This window comes from Natator depressus, chromosome 3 (assembly GCF_965152275.1).
Source record: "Natator depressus isolate rNatDep1 chromosome 3, rNatDep2.hap1, whole genome shotgun sequence".
In the NCBI taxonomy this organism is placed as follows: Eukaryota; Metazoa; Chordata; order Testudines; family Cheloniidae; genus Natator; species Natator depressus.
Window position 1 is genome coordinate 33,795,617 of NC_134236.1, and position 14,732 is coordinate 33,810,348.

The following is a 14,732-nucleotide window of genomic DNA, read 5'->3' on the forward strand; positions in this document are numbered from 1 at the left end:
TTCAACATTTTTCGTTGAATTGTAAGGTGTTATGGTACCTAAAATGATAGAATCCCTTTAGTTAATCTAATCTATTAACTTGAAATCTTGTCACTTTAAAATATTGGTTAAGCGTTTCAAGTACTCCGTGTTCCCCTGATTTTTATTGCCTCTTTAAAAAAAAAATTGTGTTTTCTCTTTAATTCCCCCCCTCCCAGTCTTGCAGCACAATATTTTTGTCTTTTCTTGTAGGTTGTCACCTTAGGTGTTGTAACAATAGTGGGTAATATTTTCAGACAAGAGTATGAACTTTAAGTTTACAGAGTGCATTATGTAATTTTTTTAACCCATTTTTTCCTTGTTACCTAGTATGTGTAATCTGTGTACATTCTATCTAAGGATTTACTATAATGTCCATTACTCTAATATCTAATCGCTATCCTATTTCTTCTATTCTCTCCCTTCTGTTTTGAATTTCCTGGTTATGCTGTGTATGATTTTGATTTCAGTTAGACCCCTATGTCTATCAAGAACCTACAGCCCTGATCTTGCAAACGTTTATGTGCATGCTTAACTTTACTCCTGTGATTGTAACAATGGGACTACTCATGGCAGTGAAATATATGCTTAAGTGTTTGAAGGATCAAGGCTTAAGATTGTAAGCTGTTGGTGGTCCTCCTGAGGGCATTCTGCACCAAAAAAATTAAAATTCTGCACCAATAAAATAAAAATTCTGAGCACAATATTTTAAAATTCTGAAAAATTCTGCAAATTTTATTTATCAAATAAATGTGGAGACTCCAGCATGGCATTGGGGAGCACAGGGCATGCTGCACAGAGGTGGGAGATCACTGAGCAGCTCACCCCCCAACCCTACTATAAAAGATGTTCTAATGCCGCCACATGCAATGTGTCAACATTTATGTAAAATGTGTTTGTTATACATCTGTGGTTTCTTATATCTCAATTCTAACTTGAGACATAAATGCACTGTTTTTCAATATATGCACTAATGTGCTTGTTTGAAACAGAAGTTAATTACCTGTTCTAATCCCTGCCAGAACAGCTGCAGTGGATGTACAGTGCTCAGGTTTTGCGTGTAGTAGAATCAAGGAATCTCACTGAGAAGGAGTTTAATATATGAATTAACAGAATGTTTGTGTATCACTTTTTTTTTGTTAAACTTTAAGGGAGATGAAAAGGGTAAATGTTGTTGATTGGATTCTTTCCATTGTTATAGCACTTGCAGATTTTATAACAGCAGTTTGAATTACGGTTGCATGTATGTATATGAAGGTACATACACTTTCTATAAATTGCCACAATAGATGCTTTCTGTGATATGTTTTGCACACCTATGGAAAATGAACCAATGTTTGTCATAGGATAGCAAATTTTTAATGGTATTGTGGTACTATATATAGAATTTGGGTGCATTAAAACTTGAAATTGTGTAATACTTGCCAAAAATGTATGAAAAAATGAATCTATTTAACTAACTGCTCTGCCATAATAGATAAAATGTGAATGTTTTTAGTCCAAATACAAACTGCAAGTGACTTGGAACATTGGAGCAATATGTTTTCATTGATTGATAGCCTTTTTGGAGTAACTAAATAAAATATAATTGTTTTTCCTTTTCAGATATTGCTTTGTTTTTGCTTTGGGATACCTCACTATGTGCCAAATTACTAGAGTCTATATCTTTGATTATGGACAATATTCTGCTGATTTTTCTGGGTAAGAAAAAATTATATACTCCATTTCCCCCCACCCCAACAACAACATATAGTAGAGCTTGTCTGTCTGATGTGAAACTGTATTTACTCTTACAGTAAATTGTTGGATGATACAATAACTCGAATTTCAATTACTAAGTTTCTGTCACTACCTGCAATGTTTGGGCAACAAAAAAATCCAATAAGTGGTTTTACAGCAAATCTATTTTTGAAAGGCACAGCTTTAAAAAGCACTAATTCAATGGTATTTACATACTAATTTGATTTAAAAGTGGAAGTTTAAAAGTCGAAGGCCATATTCCCTAGTGGAGCCCTGGATTGGAACTCAGGAGATGTGGGTTCTGTTCCTGGTTCTGTTGGTGGCCTCTTGGGTGACCTTGAGCAAGCCACTTACCTGCTGTGTGCCTCAGTTTCCCCATATGAGAATTGGAATTATGACACTGGCCTCCTTTAATTGCTTTGAGATCTACTGCTGAAAAGCACTATATAAGAGCTAGCTGATATTATTTATTATGCTATTTTTCATACCAGACTTCTGGACTTGAAGTCAGAAAGCAAAAGGGAGCACACAGTGTATTAATATTAAAAAATTATGTCAGGAAATATAGAATTTATACTAAATAGTTCAAATAGTGCCATTTGCCCACCATGAATAACTAACTAACTTCCTTCAGGTATATAAATGCTCATCCAAAGCTCATTGAACTCAATGAAAGCCTCCCATGGAAGTGAACGGGTTTTGGATCAAATCCATTCAGTAATGGTTTGGGAATACTAGTGGAATCTGAAAAGTGACAAGCATTTTTTGGCATAATTTGAATTATTTACAGTAGCTTCTGATTAAAATGTGAAAACTTATCAAGAGCTTCAGTAGTATCTGAAGTGCTGGAGACTACTGTTGTATCCTGTATTCTACTGTGATAACTGTCGGAATTTGAAGCACATTGATTTCAAACTCAAGATTTACTGAGTTTTACCAGATTCACAAACTTATATAGTTCAACATACGCTTTCTGGGAACTGGTAAGTTGGTGGAATGTTCCATCAGAAAAACATAGCGGTAGATGGCACGTCTTTTATTTCAAGAAATAGCACTAAAACAAAAAATGAAAAGAAGTTATCATAAGCAGGACAGGAAACAAAACTTTGCAACTTGGGGTCCACCCTAGTCCAATGATTCCGGATGTAGAGCGTGACCTTCCCAAAGGCATCCTCCTCTTCTTCAGCAACCAATTTATAAAACGTCCATGAGCATCTGTGGAAGCTGAGTTGAGACCCCTTGTTCACCAGCAAGTGCCTCAATGCTCTGTCATGTGAATTTTATAGACTAAGAAATAAGATTTTGGGGTGCTAAAGCAAAGGATCTGTCTCAGCGTTGAGAGTGGCAAAGACAAAGACTGTTTCTTGGGAGGAAAGGTTGAGGTTGTTACAGTGTTCTTCCTCCTTATCAGATCTGTGATATCCTGTTGGTGTCTGCTTTGCATAGACTCTTCTGCCAGATCAATGGTTGTGGGTATAACAGAAGATGAGAATGAGAGGGACTTGTATTTTGCAAGACACAGCTGAAAAAATTCTTAGTAGAAGACTGATTTAAACATTAATTGTTATGAGGGGAGGTAAAAGTAGAAAGACGATGAAGAATGGGATCTAGTGATATAGCTATGGAGCTCTTGCAGGGGGCTGCTGCTAGAGTCATCCAATTTAAGGTAGAGATGGGACCAGTATATCATATAGGAACTGTAGAGTTAGTTTCCAAAGAAGCAGAGTCTCGCAATAATAGGTGTTTTTTCCCCTTAAAGTTCCAGCTCCTGGTGAGAGGTGATTACATGATCATCTTAATTTACTTTTTTTAAGACTATGGAGAAAAGCTTAAAAATGTGAATTCTAAAGGCTCACAAGGCTCAAAACTCAGAAAGGCAAATATAAAATTTATTATATTTCAGATCTTATTATTTTAAAGCCAGGCTTATAACTTCAGGGGATCTGATTTGTGTTATGAATGCTCGGGTTGGCAATACTGAGATTCATGTACAGGCAAAAAACATACTAAGCCACTGGTTAGTTGCAGTCCCATAATTTTTTTTTTGTCATCAATTATTTAGTCTCCAAAGCAGATGTTGATGTTACTTGGTACAACGAATAAGAGTTTCAAATAGAGTTTGAAGTGTGATAGAACAGAATAGGCCAAATTTATTTCAGATTTAACTCCACTGAAATCGGTGAATTTATATCGGAAATTAATTTAGGCGCAGTATATTTGGTTGAAACAAGTAGAAATTCCACTTATAGTTGGACATAGGCCCAGATGTATTGTAGTCTGTGTCTTTTAAAAATACATACTTAATAGAAGGGAATTGCCCAGTCCAATTATTTCTTCCAACTCTTTCTTAACTCAGGTGGTGCTTTCCTGTTCCTGTGCAATTATTGTATTTTGTCACTTGAAGGCCAGGGACTTTAACCAATTGCTCATATTCCTGTTCTGTAAACTGTTAACCTTTTGTGTGTGTGTGAATTTCCAACCCTGTTCTAGCTGCACAGACTTTTAAAAAAAAAAGTAATAAAAAAAATTCACACAGTAAACACTTGGACCTACTAAAACATAAGAATTACTGGCAGGGCTACACAGTGATGGATAGGGCCAATGAACTGCCGACTAAGCTGCCTTGAACAGGGGCACAACTCTGTAAAAAGTGGAACAGGCAGTTGCAGGAAAATACCCATATATATTGCAACATTAATTTGACATGTGGTTTACCTTCCAGACTCTTAGTTGTTTGGGGATTGGTGGCATAATCATGTAGGCATCTAGCTACCATGTGATGGGCATACTAGAAATGCTCAGTAGATATTCAGTACCAACAGAATACAGTATAAGAAAAATACTACAGTTCAGAACACACAACACAGATTAAAAAATATTACAGACTGGGCATAATGTAGAAGATGAGTAGGTTACAAGTTACTATTACTAAGATTGCGACTGTATACTAAATCTTAAGTCACCATGACCTAAGCAGCAGCTAACTTCACATTCCTACTGCTCTTTGAAAGGGCATTCCTGGGCATATAACAGCTAAAAGTCAAATGATTCAAGTATATAAACAGAGGAGGAATAATCACCAGTAGTGCTTTAACTCATGGAGCAGGTCCTCAAGGAATCAATTCTGAAGCACTTAGAGGAGATGAAGGTGATCAGGAACAGTCAGCATGGATTCACCAAGGGCAAGTCATGCCTGACTAATCTAATTGCCTTCTATGATGAGATAACTGGCTCTGTGGATGAGGGGAAAGCAGTGGACGTGTTGTTCCTTGACTTTAGCAAAGCTTTTGACATGGTCTCCCACAGTATTCTTGCCAGCAAGATAAAGAAGTATGGGCTGGATGAATGGACTATAAGGTGGATAGAAAGTTGGCTAGATTGTCGGGCTCAACGGGTAGTGATCAATGGCTCCATGTCTAGTTGGCAGCCGGTATCAAGCGGAGTGCCCCAAGGGTCGGTCCTGGGGCCGGTTTTGTTAAATATCTTCATTAATGATTTGGAGGATGGTGTGGATTGCAGCCTCAGCAAGTTTGCAGATGACACTAAACTGGGAGGAAAAGTAGATACGCTGGAGGGTAGGGATAGGATACAGAGGGCCCTAGACAAATTGGAGGATTGGGCCAAAAGAAATCTGATGAGGTTCAACAAGGACAAGTGCAGAGTCCTGCACTTAGGACGGAAGAATCCCATGCACCGCTACAGACTAGGGACCGAATGGCTCGGCAGCAGTTCTGCAGAAAAGGACCTAGGGGTTACAGTGGACAAGAAGCTGGATATGAGTCAACAGTGTGCCGTTGTTGCCAAGAAGGCCAATGGCATTTTGGGACGTATAAGTAGGGGCATTGCCAGCAGATCGAGGGACGTGATCGTTCCCCTCTATTCGACATTGGTGAGGCCTCATCTGGAGTACTGTGTCCAGTTTTGGGCCCCCCACTACAAGAAGGATGTGGAAAAATTGGAAAGAGTCCAGCGGAGGGCAACAAAAATGATTAGGGGACTGGAACACATGACTTATGAGGAGAGGCTGAGGGAACTGGGATTGTTTAGTCTGCAGAAGAGAAGAATGAGGGGGGATTTGATAGCTGCTTTCAGCTACCTGAAAGGGGGTTCCAAAGAGGATGGATCTAGACTGTTCTCAGTGGTAGCAGATGATGGAACAAGGAGTAATGGTCTCAAGTTGCAGTGGGGGAGGTTTAGGTTGGATATTAGGAAAAACTTTTATACTAGGAGGGTGATGAAACACTGGAATGCGTTACCTAGGGAGGTGGTGGAATCTCCTTCCTTAGAAGTTTTTAAGGTCAGGCTTGACAAAGCCCTGGCTGGGATGATTTAGTTGGGGATTGGTCCTGCTTTGAGCAGGGGGTTGGACTAGATGATCTCCTGAGGTCCCTTCCAACCCTGATATTCTATGATTCTATGAACTCTGAATTTCCTGGGTTTGTAACATTTGGTTTTGGGACAGCTGCAACATCTCTGTAACTTGCTTTTCTAAACCTGTAACGGTATGTCTACACTGCAGTTCGAGGTGTGTTTGTGGAAGCCTGTGCTACTACACTGCTATTTTTGGCTATGCTAACGTGAGTAAAGCTAGTGCAGGCATGTGTACTAATGCTGCCGTTACACCTTGAACTGCAGTGTGGACATACCCTAAATTATCGATATGTACTTTCAACCTTCACTCTATATTAATAAAAGGATAAATAACCAAAGTAAAAACAAAACAAAAATAGTAACGATAAGGTCAAGAACAGCATAGTTTATGTAACATGCCTGCAATATGACTTCAGAAATCATATCAGCATGAACTATTGCAAACTTCTTTAGTAATGTGATCATCTTTGAAAGTGTAGTGTACATACTTCTGATTTTTGGTTTCTAAACATTAGACACCCGTGAAAATGAAAGGTGGTTTATTAAGTTAAAAGTTCCAGCTTGTTGTATTTTCTTTTGAATATGGGAAGAAAAGCTTTACAGCTAGTGAATAGAATATATTTACAGTAAAATCTTTATATAGAAAAATTAGATGTACCAAGATATCCTTAGATAGCCAAAATACATAGTTCTCTGTTTCATATCTTGTTATTTCTTTATTACATCCAAATAAATTACTTCAATTTTTCAAAGTTAGTTATATATTATTTAAAATGATGTTTTTGTTGTGAATATGTGGCCAAATTAATTCTTGAGATCTGCTGTCCTGGATTTTGATTTCAGCTGAGCTTCTTAAGTGAATTATAGCCATCTATTCACTTCAGGGATTGCTATTGTCCTATGCATACTGCTGCTGTTGCTAATTTATTACAACGAAATAGTCTTCTGTGCTTTTCGCCCCTTACTCCTCCCTCTTAAAATATATAAATAACAGCCCCCCCATTCCCTCTCCCCCCCCAGTGAATTTATATTTTCTTCAGTTACATTTCTGGAAATTTTCTCTTATTTATTTAAACATTTAGGGCCCAATTCAGAAAAATATATTCATTGCTTTACCAAACTGTTTAAATCCTGGATAGTTATAGATCTTGACTCTTCGGTGGACTGACCTGCTGTATGTAAGGAATATTTTCTCCTCACTGTGTAAACGTAAGACCAAGAAACTTTTACAGATCTAAGCTCCAGTGGTTAGACATTTTGTCCTCTTCCAGTGGGGATTGCTAGTTTAACCTATTCCCAATTTTAAATGTGAAATTAAAACATGGATATTCTTATTTAAAATGTCTTTATTTTTTCCCTTGTAACAGCCCAATGATGATAATTACACAGAAGATCACTAGTCTGGCTTATGAGATTCATGATGGTAAGACTTTTTGCACTGCATTCTTTGACTTTAATTCTTCACAAGTATATTTTTTATAATTTCCCTTCAGTTTATTTTTTCAGAAAATTAAACCATGAGTTTGTGCTGTGAATTTTATTATCCCACTACACATTTTGGCGGGGGGCTGGTGGGAGAGATTTGTTTTGGTAACTCAATTGTTGGTTCTTTAAATATTTGCTAAGGGACCAATTCAGCAAAAATCATGGTAGCCTGCACAGAATGCAAGCTCTGAAAACAAGTCTCATTGTTCAGAAGATACCACGTCACCAAAAGATTGGCCTGCCGTGCTCTCGGCCCCTTTTGGGCTGGGGCATGGATCCCTAATGAGTTAGCAAAACAGAATCTCCAAATTCAGAGATCAGCGTTGGATTCACAAATTTGTAGAACAGGCACTAGTTGCTGTGACTTTACATGACATAAATACCACTTTTACTAAAAAGGGAGTAAGTAGAGAAGAAAGATTTTATACTTTTTTCTCCTTTTCCTAATCTTGTTCTATGCTATGTTTAATTATTTTGTATAAGACTCTGTGAATTTTAATTTTTTAGTGGATATAATATGAACAGAACTATAATATGTCAATTGTATATTACTAACATGTTTAGGCATGAACAAAGAGGCTGCATAATTATATATATATCTCAAAAGGTTAGAGAAAAGTTGACAGGAGGTGAATTGTCCCAGTGTGTGACAATATATATAAGTGAGTCTTAAGGGTGGGACTGAAAGAAACGATTGGTATCAGGTTATTTTATGAGCTAGTTTGATTTCTTGTTTCAGAGTAGCAGCCGTGTTAGTGTACTGCAAAAAGAAAAGGAGGACTTGTGGCACCTTAGAAACTAAATTTGTTAGTGTCTAAGGTGCCACAAGTCTTCTTTTTCTTTTTGATTTCTTGGTCACTTTGAGAAGTAAGAATGATAGTGTGGACCATGAAAAAGACTGACAATGTACCTTCCACTCAAACTACTTTAATCAATTTTAAAGTGCTTAGAGACCAGATTAAATAATGAAAGGATGACTTCTGGGATTATAGCCACAAGCAGCTGGGGTAAATTTACCTGTTCCATTGAAACAGGTTTAAGAAACTTCTGATCCACTGTTTTTAAAAGCCTTGTTTGTGTAAAATGAACTGAAATGGTGGCTAGACAATCCTCTGTTATTTCAACTGTTGTGCATTATATTGTTTGTGTCGCACTGAAGTATGCTTGAATAAGCTCTGTGATTGTTTCCCCTTGGAAAATTCATGAAAATGTGATGTATATCTCATGAGACTAGTCCAGTGAGAAAATTTTTAAATAAATGCATTTGTTGTAAAATAATTGGGGTTTGTTTTACAAATATATAAGTCAAATTTTCCAACTGTCTGTAATGGTGTCTTCCAGTCTCTGTTGTCTGGATCCATTTTATTTATTGAATTGTAGAATATCAGGCTACAGGAATTAAATGTTATTGCTTCAACCCCCTAGATTTGCATGTCTCTTTACATGCATAAGGATGGGCCTCTACTCTAAGGGTATGTCTACACTTACAGAGTTTTTGTACTGTAAGGTTCACCGGTGATAGGGAACCGGTGAAAGTAAAACGCTGGTTTGTGTACTCACTCAATTCCTCAGGCATCAGAGTGTGTTTACACTACCAGCACTTCCATCGCCCGATGAGAGCAGCGTTGTAGGGCAGCTATCCCACAGTGCAGCTCTCTGGATAGGTCTTGTGGGAAGGCGGGCTGAGTGGAAGGCATTCTGGGTCCCTGCTCAGTGCCCCGTGCTGCCCTGCTTCATGTCTCAGGAGCCCCATTACTTCCTGGTTTCTTCTGTGGCATTTTTTTTTAAAACCTCCTGCTCTCTGGCTGCTTTCCCCACCACATCTACAAACAAAGGGAAAGGGAGCTTCAAACTTCCCGGGGCTTACAGAGGGAGGGGTGGGCATCAGAGCAGCGGAGATGCTGGCCAAAGTGGTCGCTTTTGGAACTGTGGGATATCCTCTGGAGGCCAAAGGGTGTTTACACTGCTAGAACGTGTCTTCACTTTCACAGCAGCGCAAAAAGGACAGAGCTGTATGCCTCTTGTGAAGGTGGTTTTCTTTTTGTGGTGAAACTTCTGAGTTTTACTGCAAAAAGTCATTAACAAGTGTAGATGCTCCCACAGTTTTAGCGCAAAAAAAGGGACTTTTTGCACTTTAAATGGTAAATGTAGACATACCCTAAGTATCTGGCAATCTATATTGAACACAGCTAATGCTGACAATGTAGGAGGGAGAGGAAAGAATGACAATGACTAACTGGGCCTCTCTTCCGTTAGTTCTGTGCCTTTGCCCCTCCCATTCACTCAGTCGTAACTGGTGTCACACCTATTACTGTTTCACTTCAGAGTCTCTCAGATTTCAAAGAGACTAATTCAAAGAGATGATTATGTAAACTATTCTTACATCTATTACAGCCCTTACAACAAGTCAGTACCTTTTCAAATATCTATTTTAAAGATTACAGTTTGAAATTCCAAAGTTCCGCAGATTTGTTTTAGAAGATTCAAGTTAAGATATTCACTGAATTCCCCTGCATCTTAAACCGTGCTGTGTCACTCTGTCAGTGACTTTCTCTCACTCTGTCTTTGGCCTCTCTTTGTGCAAAGGTTAATTTTTTAAATGGTCCCCACTGTAGCAGTATCGGGTTTGCACTGGTGTGTCGAGATTAGCTTGTCACACTTTCCTCTTCTCCTTGCCTCTAAATTTTAAAATTTATAAAATAGTCAAACATTTGCTCCAGGCTGAGATATGACACAGAATATCTCAACTCAGTACACTTTCTTTCAATACCATGTTTTTATAGGGGAAAAGAGAAGTTGAGCTCTATTCAGTCAAGGGGAAAGAATGCAAAGTATATACAATAGATCAGAGAGGGTGGTGGTTAGTTGAACTCTTTCAGAGGAAAATACATTCAAAAGTACAGATTTCACAGACTATAATAATGATTACTAAATACCCAGGGTTTTGGAGTCACTTATTACTCTAAAGAACTGGTTGTGATCCAGGGACCCTTTGTTGCCAACTGGCTGAGGGCACAGTGGGTGCATAGGGTTTTACAGGGATCTTTTGGATTGGATATTTGCACAATAGTTGACTGAACGGTGGCATGTGAAGTCTCTACTGAGAGCCAGTATTCCACTGGTTATTGTAACCATTGCAAAATGTATGGATGGATAATATTAAAAAAGTTATGTATCAATACTGAAAATTATGTTCTTAATGTTTTGGAATTAAGGCAGGCCACCGGAGGTGACATACCTTGGAAATGTTCCTTCCAGGCAGGAGGTAACAGGCATTATATGTCTGACAGTGCATGCTTATTTGTGTACTTAGCCAGGGGCTAAATAAGAGATCGCAAAATATATAAGAGAGGAAATCATTGGAATAAATAAACAGCAGGAGGGTGTTCTGTTTATGAATAAAGACAAGGGATTCCAGTATATCTTGGCATGCAGAGGAACACATGGAATCCTTCACCTAGGATGCAAGCTAACATTGTGCTTGTCTCAGAAAAGGAGAGCCATAGCCAGCCAAGCTGCAAAGCGTTGCAAGGATTTTGGGTGAGCAATACTTGGTTAGAGATGAGAGAGTCTTGTTAATTAAGTCTAGGCTCTAGAATTCCCGTTATGATTTTATTTTATATGTAACCATTTGTTTCCAATATGTTCACTTGCTACTGTTTGAATCTGTATGCTTTGCAAAAAAAAAAAAGTATACATGATTTCACTATAAACATATCTAAGTGTTGTGTGTTAAGTGGAGCTGTGATCTGAGGTGGAACTGGTAAACTGGAATGTGCTATTTCTTTGAAAGCAGCAAATCTGTGAATACTGCGAGTGTCTCATGGAGCAGGGTCTGGATGCTCCAGGGAGAAGCTCAGAGGGCTTGAGGTTTGGAGTGTGCCACTCGTTAATCTATAGAATGCCAGCGGGTCCTGCAAGGCCTAGAGGGAAGTGCATGTGTTGCCTATAGCTGGTGGAGTTGGGGAGCTGACCCCTGGCAGATACAGACAAGGCTTCCTCATGCTAAGGGCAGGTGGTAGCGAGGTGCCTCACAACCCTGGGTACCTTGGGAAGCCTCACACTGATCATTTTAGTATCAAGGTTAGCAGCAAGTGAAAGTCTTATTTACTAACTTTATCTTGCTAAAGAAATGAGGTGTTTTGAATTCATTTGCATAATGCACAAATGGTGGGGTACATTATGCAATAAACATGGGAGTGCTGATTAAGTGTGATGGCAAGCATGAAAATTTCTCACTGAGTGTTCATTAAGGTGTACAGTTCTTTGCAGTTAAATAAGTAATGTAAAAATATCTGGTGAACATGTGTCACAATTATGGGGTTAGCTGCACCTTTGTCCCCTATCTGGTCTGAGGTGGAATGTTGGGATCCCTCTGCTCTTGTATTGGGACCTGAGTACACTATTGAGTACTACTGTGGCAACAAAAATGATTAGGGGACTGGAACACATGAGTTATGAGGAGAGGCTGAGGGAACTGGGATTGTTTAGTCTACGGAAGAGAAGAATGAGGGGGGATTTGATAGCTGCTTTTAACTACCTGAAAGGTGGATCCAAAGAGGATGGATCTAGACTATTCTCAGTGATAGCAGATGACAGGACAAGGAATAATGGTCTCAAGTTGCAGTGGGGGAGGTTTAGATTGGATATTAGGAAAAACTTTTTCACTAGGAGGGTGGTGAAACACTGGAATGCGTTACCTAGGGAGGTGGTGGAATCCCCTTCCTTAGAAGTTTTTAAGGTCAGGCTTGACAAAGCCCTGGCTGGGATGATTTAGTTGGGATTGGTCCTGCTCTGGGCAGGGGGTTGGACTAGATGGCCTCCAGGGGTCCCTTCCAACTCTGTTATTCTATGATTCATCAACTGCTTATTGTGGCAGAATATACCCATGTTCACACCCTACACACTTTTGTAATAATGTACGTATAAGGTATGCCTTGTAAGGTATAATTTGAAAATGCATACTTTGCTAGCCAGTATTATCCCTGATTAAATATGTGTGGCAACGCAGTATGTGGAGATTCCCCTGTATGATGATGTTAATGCAAGTTCCAAACCAACAGCCCTGCCCAGGCAGAAGTCAGGTCTGTCCTAAACAGAGGAAGGAATGTGTGCTTACCTTATCTGCATTTAAGAGGTAAATGGAGTCATAAAGAAGTGGGGCTGGGGTGGGTGGGCAAAGGAAATTCAAACAGGTGAAAAAAACAGCAGGGAATATCCTTTCACATAGACTTTCTGTCTCCTGGGTCTCAGCTGGAAATGTTTTTCAAGAGTGGGACTGGAACCATAAAAAGGAGGGACAAATACCCCAGGTACCTGCCCCACCCTCATCCATCACATTCATTATAGCTGAAGAGACAAAGGAAACAGCCTTTGGACTCTTGGGAGAAATCCTCCTGACCTAAAGGGTTTGGTCATTAAAACTGCTGAAAGCATGTGGTGAGAAAACTTTGCTATGAATCTAATGTAGTTTCAGTTAAGCATTAGTAAGTGTTTGTTTTATCTTTACTTTCCTGGTAACCATTTCTGACTTTTATGCTTTGTTACTTGTACTCACTTAAAATCTCTCCCTTTGTAGTTAATAAACTTGTTTTATGGTTTTATCAAATCCAGTGTGTTCAAGATGAAGTGTCTGCGTAACTCCATTTAGAGTAGCAAGTTGTGTGCATATTATTCCCTTAAAGGAATAACAGACTCAGTATATTTGTGCTGTCCAAGATTCTGAGGCAAAATCTGGGATGGGGAGTGTGTTGGGGTGATTCTGAGGTAGTCTCTAAAGCTGGTAAGCTGCAGCACACACGGACAAAGTTGGGAGTGACTTACATGCTGGAGGCTGTTCGTGAGCATTCCAGGCTCATGGCTACAGTAGCAAGGTTACAGGGCAGGGGTGACACAGCTACTCATTACTTTGGATTGCACCTGGTATGTCACACTTATCACCATGCAGGTGCAACTGGGTTTTGGGAGCCTGCGCTTCCTCCCTTTAGGGACCTATGACCAGTGATATTGGCCAATAACTTTCTTCAAACAAAGTATTTTTATGTAGTAGTTGGAACAAAGTACTAGAGGGAAAAGGTATTTAAAACAAGTAACGTTAACTCTCATCTGATCTGATGCTTCACTACAATATAAGTTAGATAGGCTTTTCTTTTAAGTCATCAGAACAGAACAGAACCAGCTTCTCCTAATGAATCCAGATCCTCCTATTTATCTCCCAGCTTCTTGGAGAAGTCATCATGATAGAACTTTGAATTCTGGATTTTCGTCTTGAAATCCTGTTCCTTTCCACCCAGAACCAAGGTGTCAGGCCCTGGCCATCTGGTAGTATCCTGGGGATATGTCTTCCTGGCCACATTCCAATCAAGCAGAGTTCTGTACTAGAGCAGTACAAATGCAGCTGCTGGAAGCACTGTGTTAATGTGAGTTCCAAAACACTAAATTGACCTATATGAATTGGTAGGTGACTTCCAGATCGGAAATAAAGAATAGGTAGATGGCAAGAGAATATGGTCCCAGGGAATTGTGGGAAGACATCGGAGAATTGGTCATATTTGAGTGGCACTAGCCACTCCTCCTTAGAATGCCATATTAGAGATGACTAATTGTGTTAGCTCAAGCTTTAGCCTATGCCACCTCTCAGGGCAGCCAACTTGAGTTAAAAGCACCACCACCACTGAACGGGAGTTGAAGGGTTTCTGTGTGTTGACAGGACTTGAGTTATAACTCAAGTTACCTTTGCAGTGAAGACAAGCTCTTCGGGATTCTCAGTCGGGATCTGTCAGTCTGCCAATCTTGTTCAAACTGCTTTCATTGTTCCCCACCACCACCACCAGGGACAGCAAGTTAGAATCACTCAGGCTACTCATTCTAGCATTATCTCTGAACAATCCTTCAGTGTAAGTTATATGATTATTAGAAAAGGCCTTTTTCCCTAGATAGTTAGGTTCTGCTATCCTGTCATACCCTGAGGGTGAAATATCCATTCCCATATACAGTACAGAAACATCACACCAGTGACAGAGACAGATACCATATTAATGATTATTAAAGAACATTGCTACATTTGTTACAATCTGTATTTCCTTTCTGTGGGCCTAGTGTGCATTCTTTTAAAATGA

The 14,732-nt window shown here is 39.3% G+C and overlaps 1 protein-coding gene across 1 annotated transcript in view; it reads left to right on the forward strand.

Annotated features, from left to right (window-relative positions):
* The window catches only part of MBOAT2 (membrane bound glycerophospholipid O-acyltransferase 2), a 219,634-nt gene that overhangs the window by 132,358 nt on the left and 72,544 nt on the right, over nucleotides 1-14,732 (forward strand). Inside the window, exons 4-5 of the mRNA XM_074947686.1 lie at nucleotides 1,624-1,719; nucleotides 7,497-7,552. Of these exons, the coding sequence (XP_074803787.1) occupies nucleotides 1,624-1,719; nucleotides 7,497-7,552 (152 nt within the window). The remainder of the gene's footprint in view (nucleotides 1-1,623; nucleotides 1,720-7,496; nucleotides 7,553-14,732) is intronic.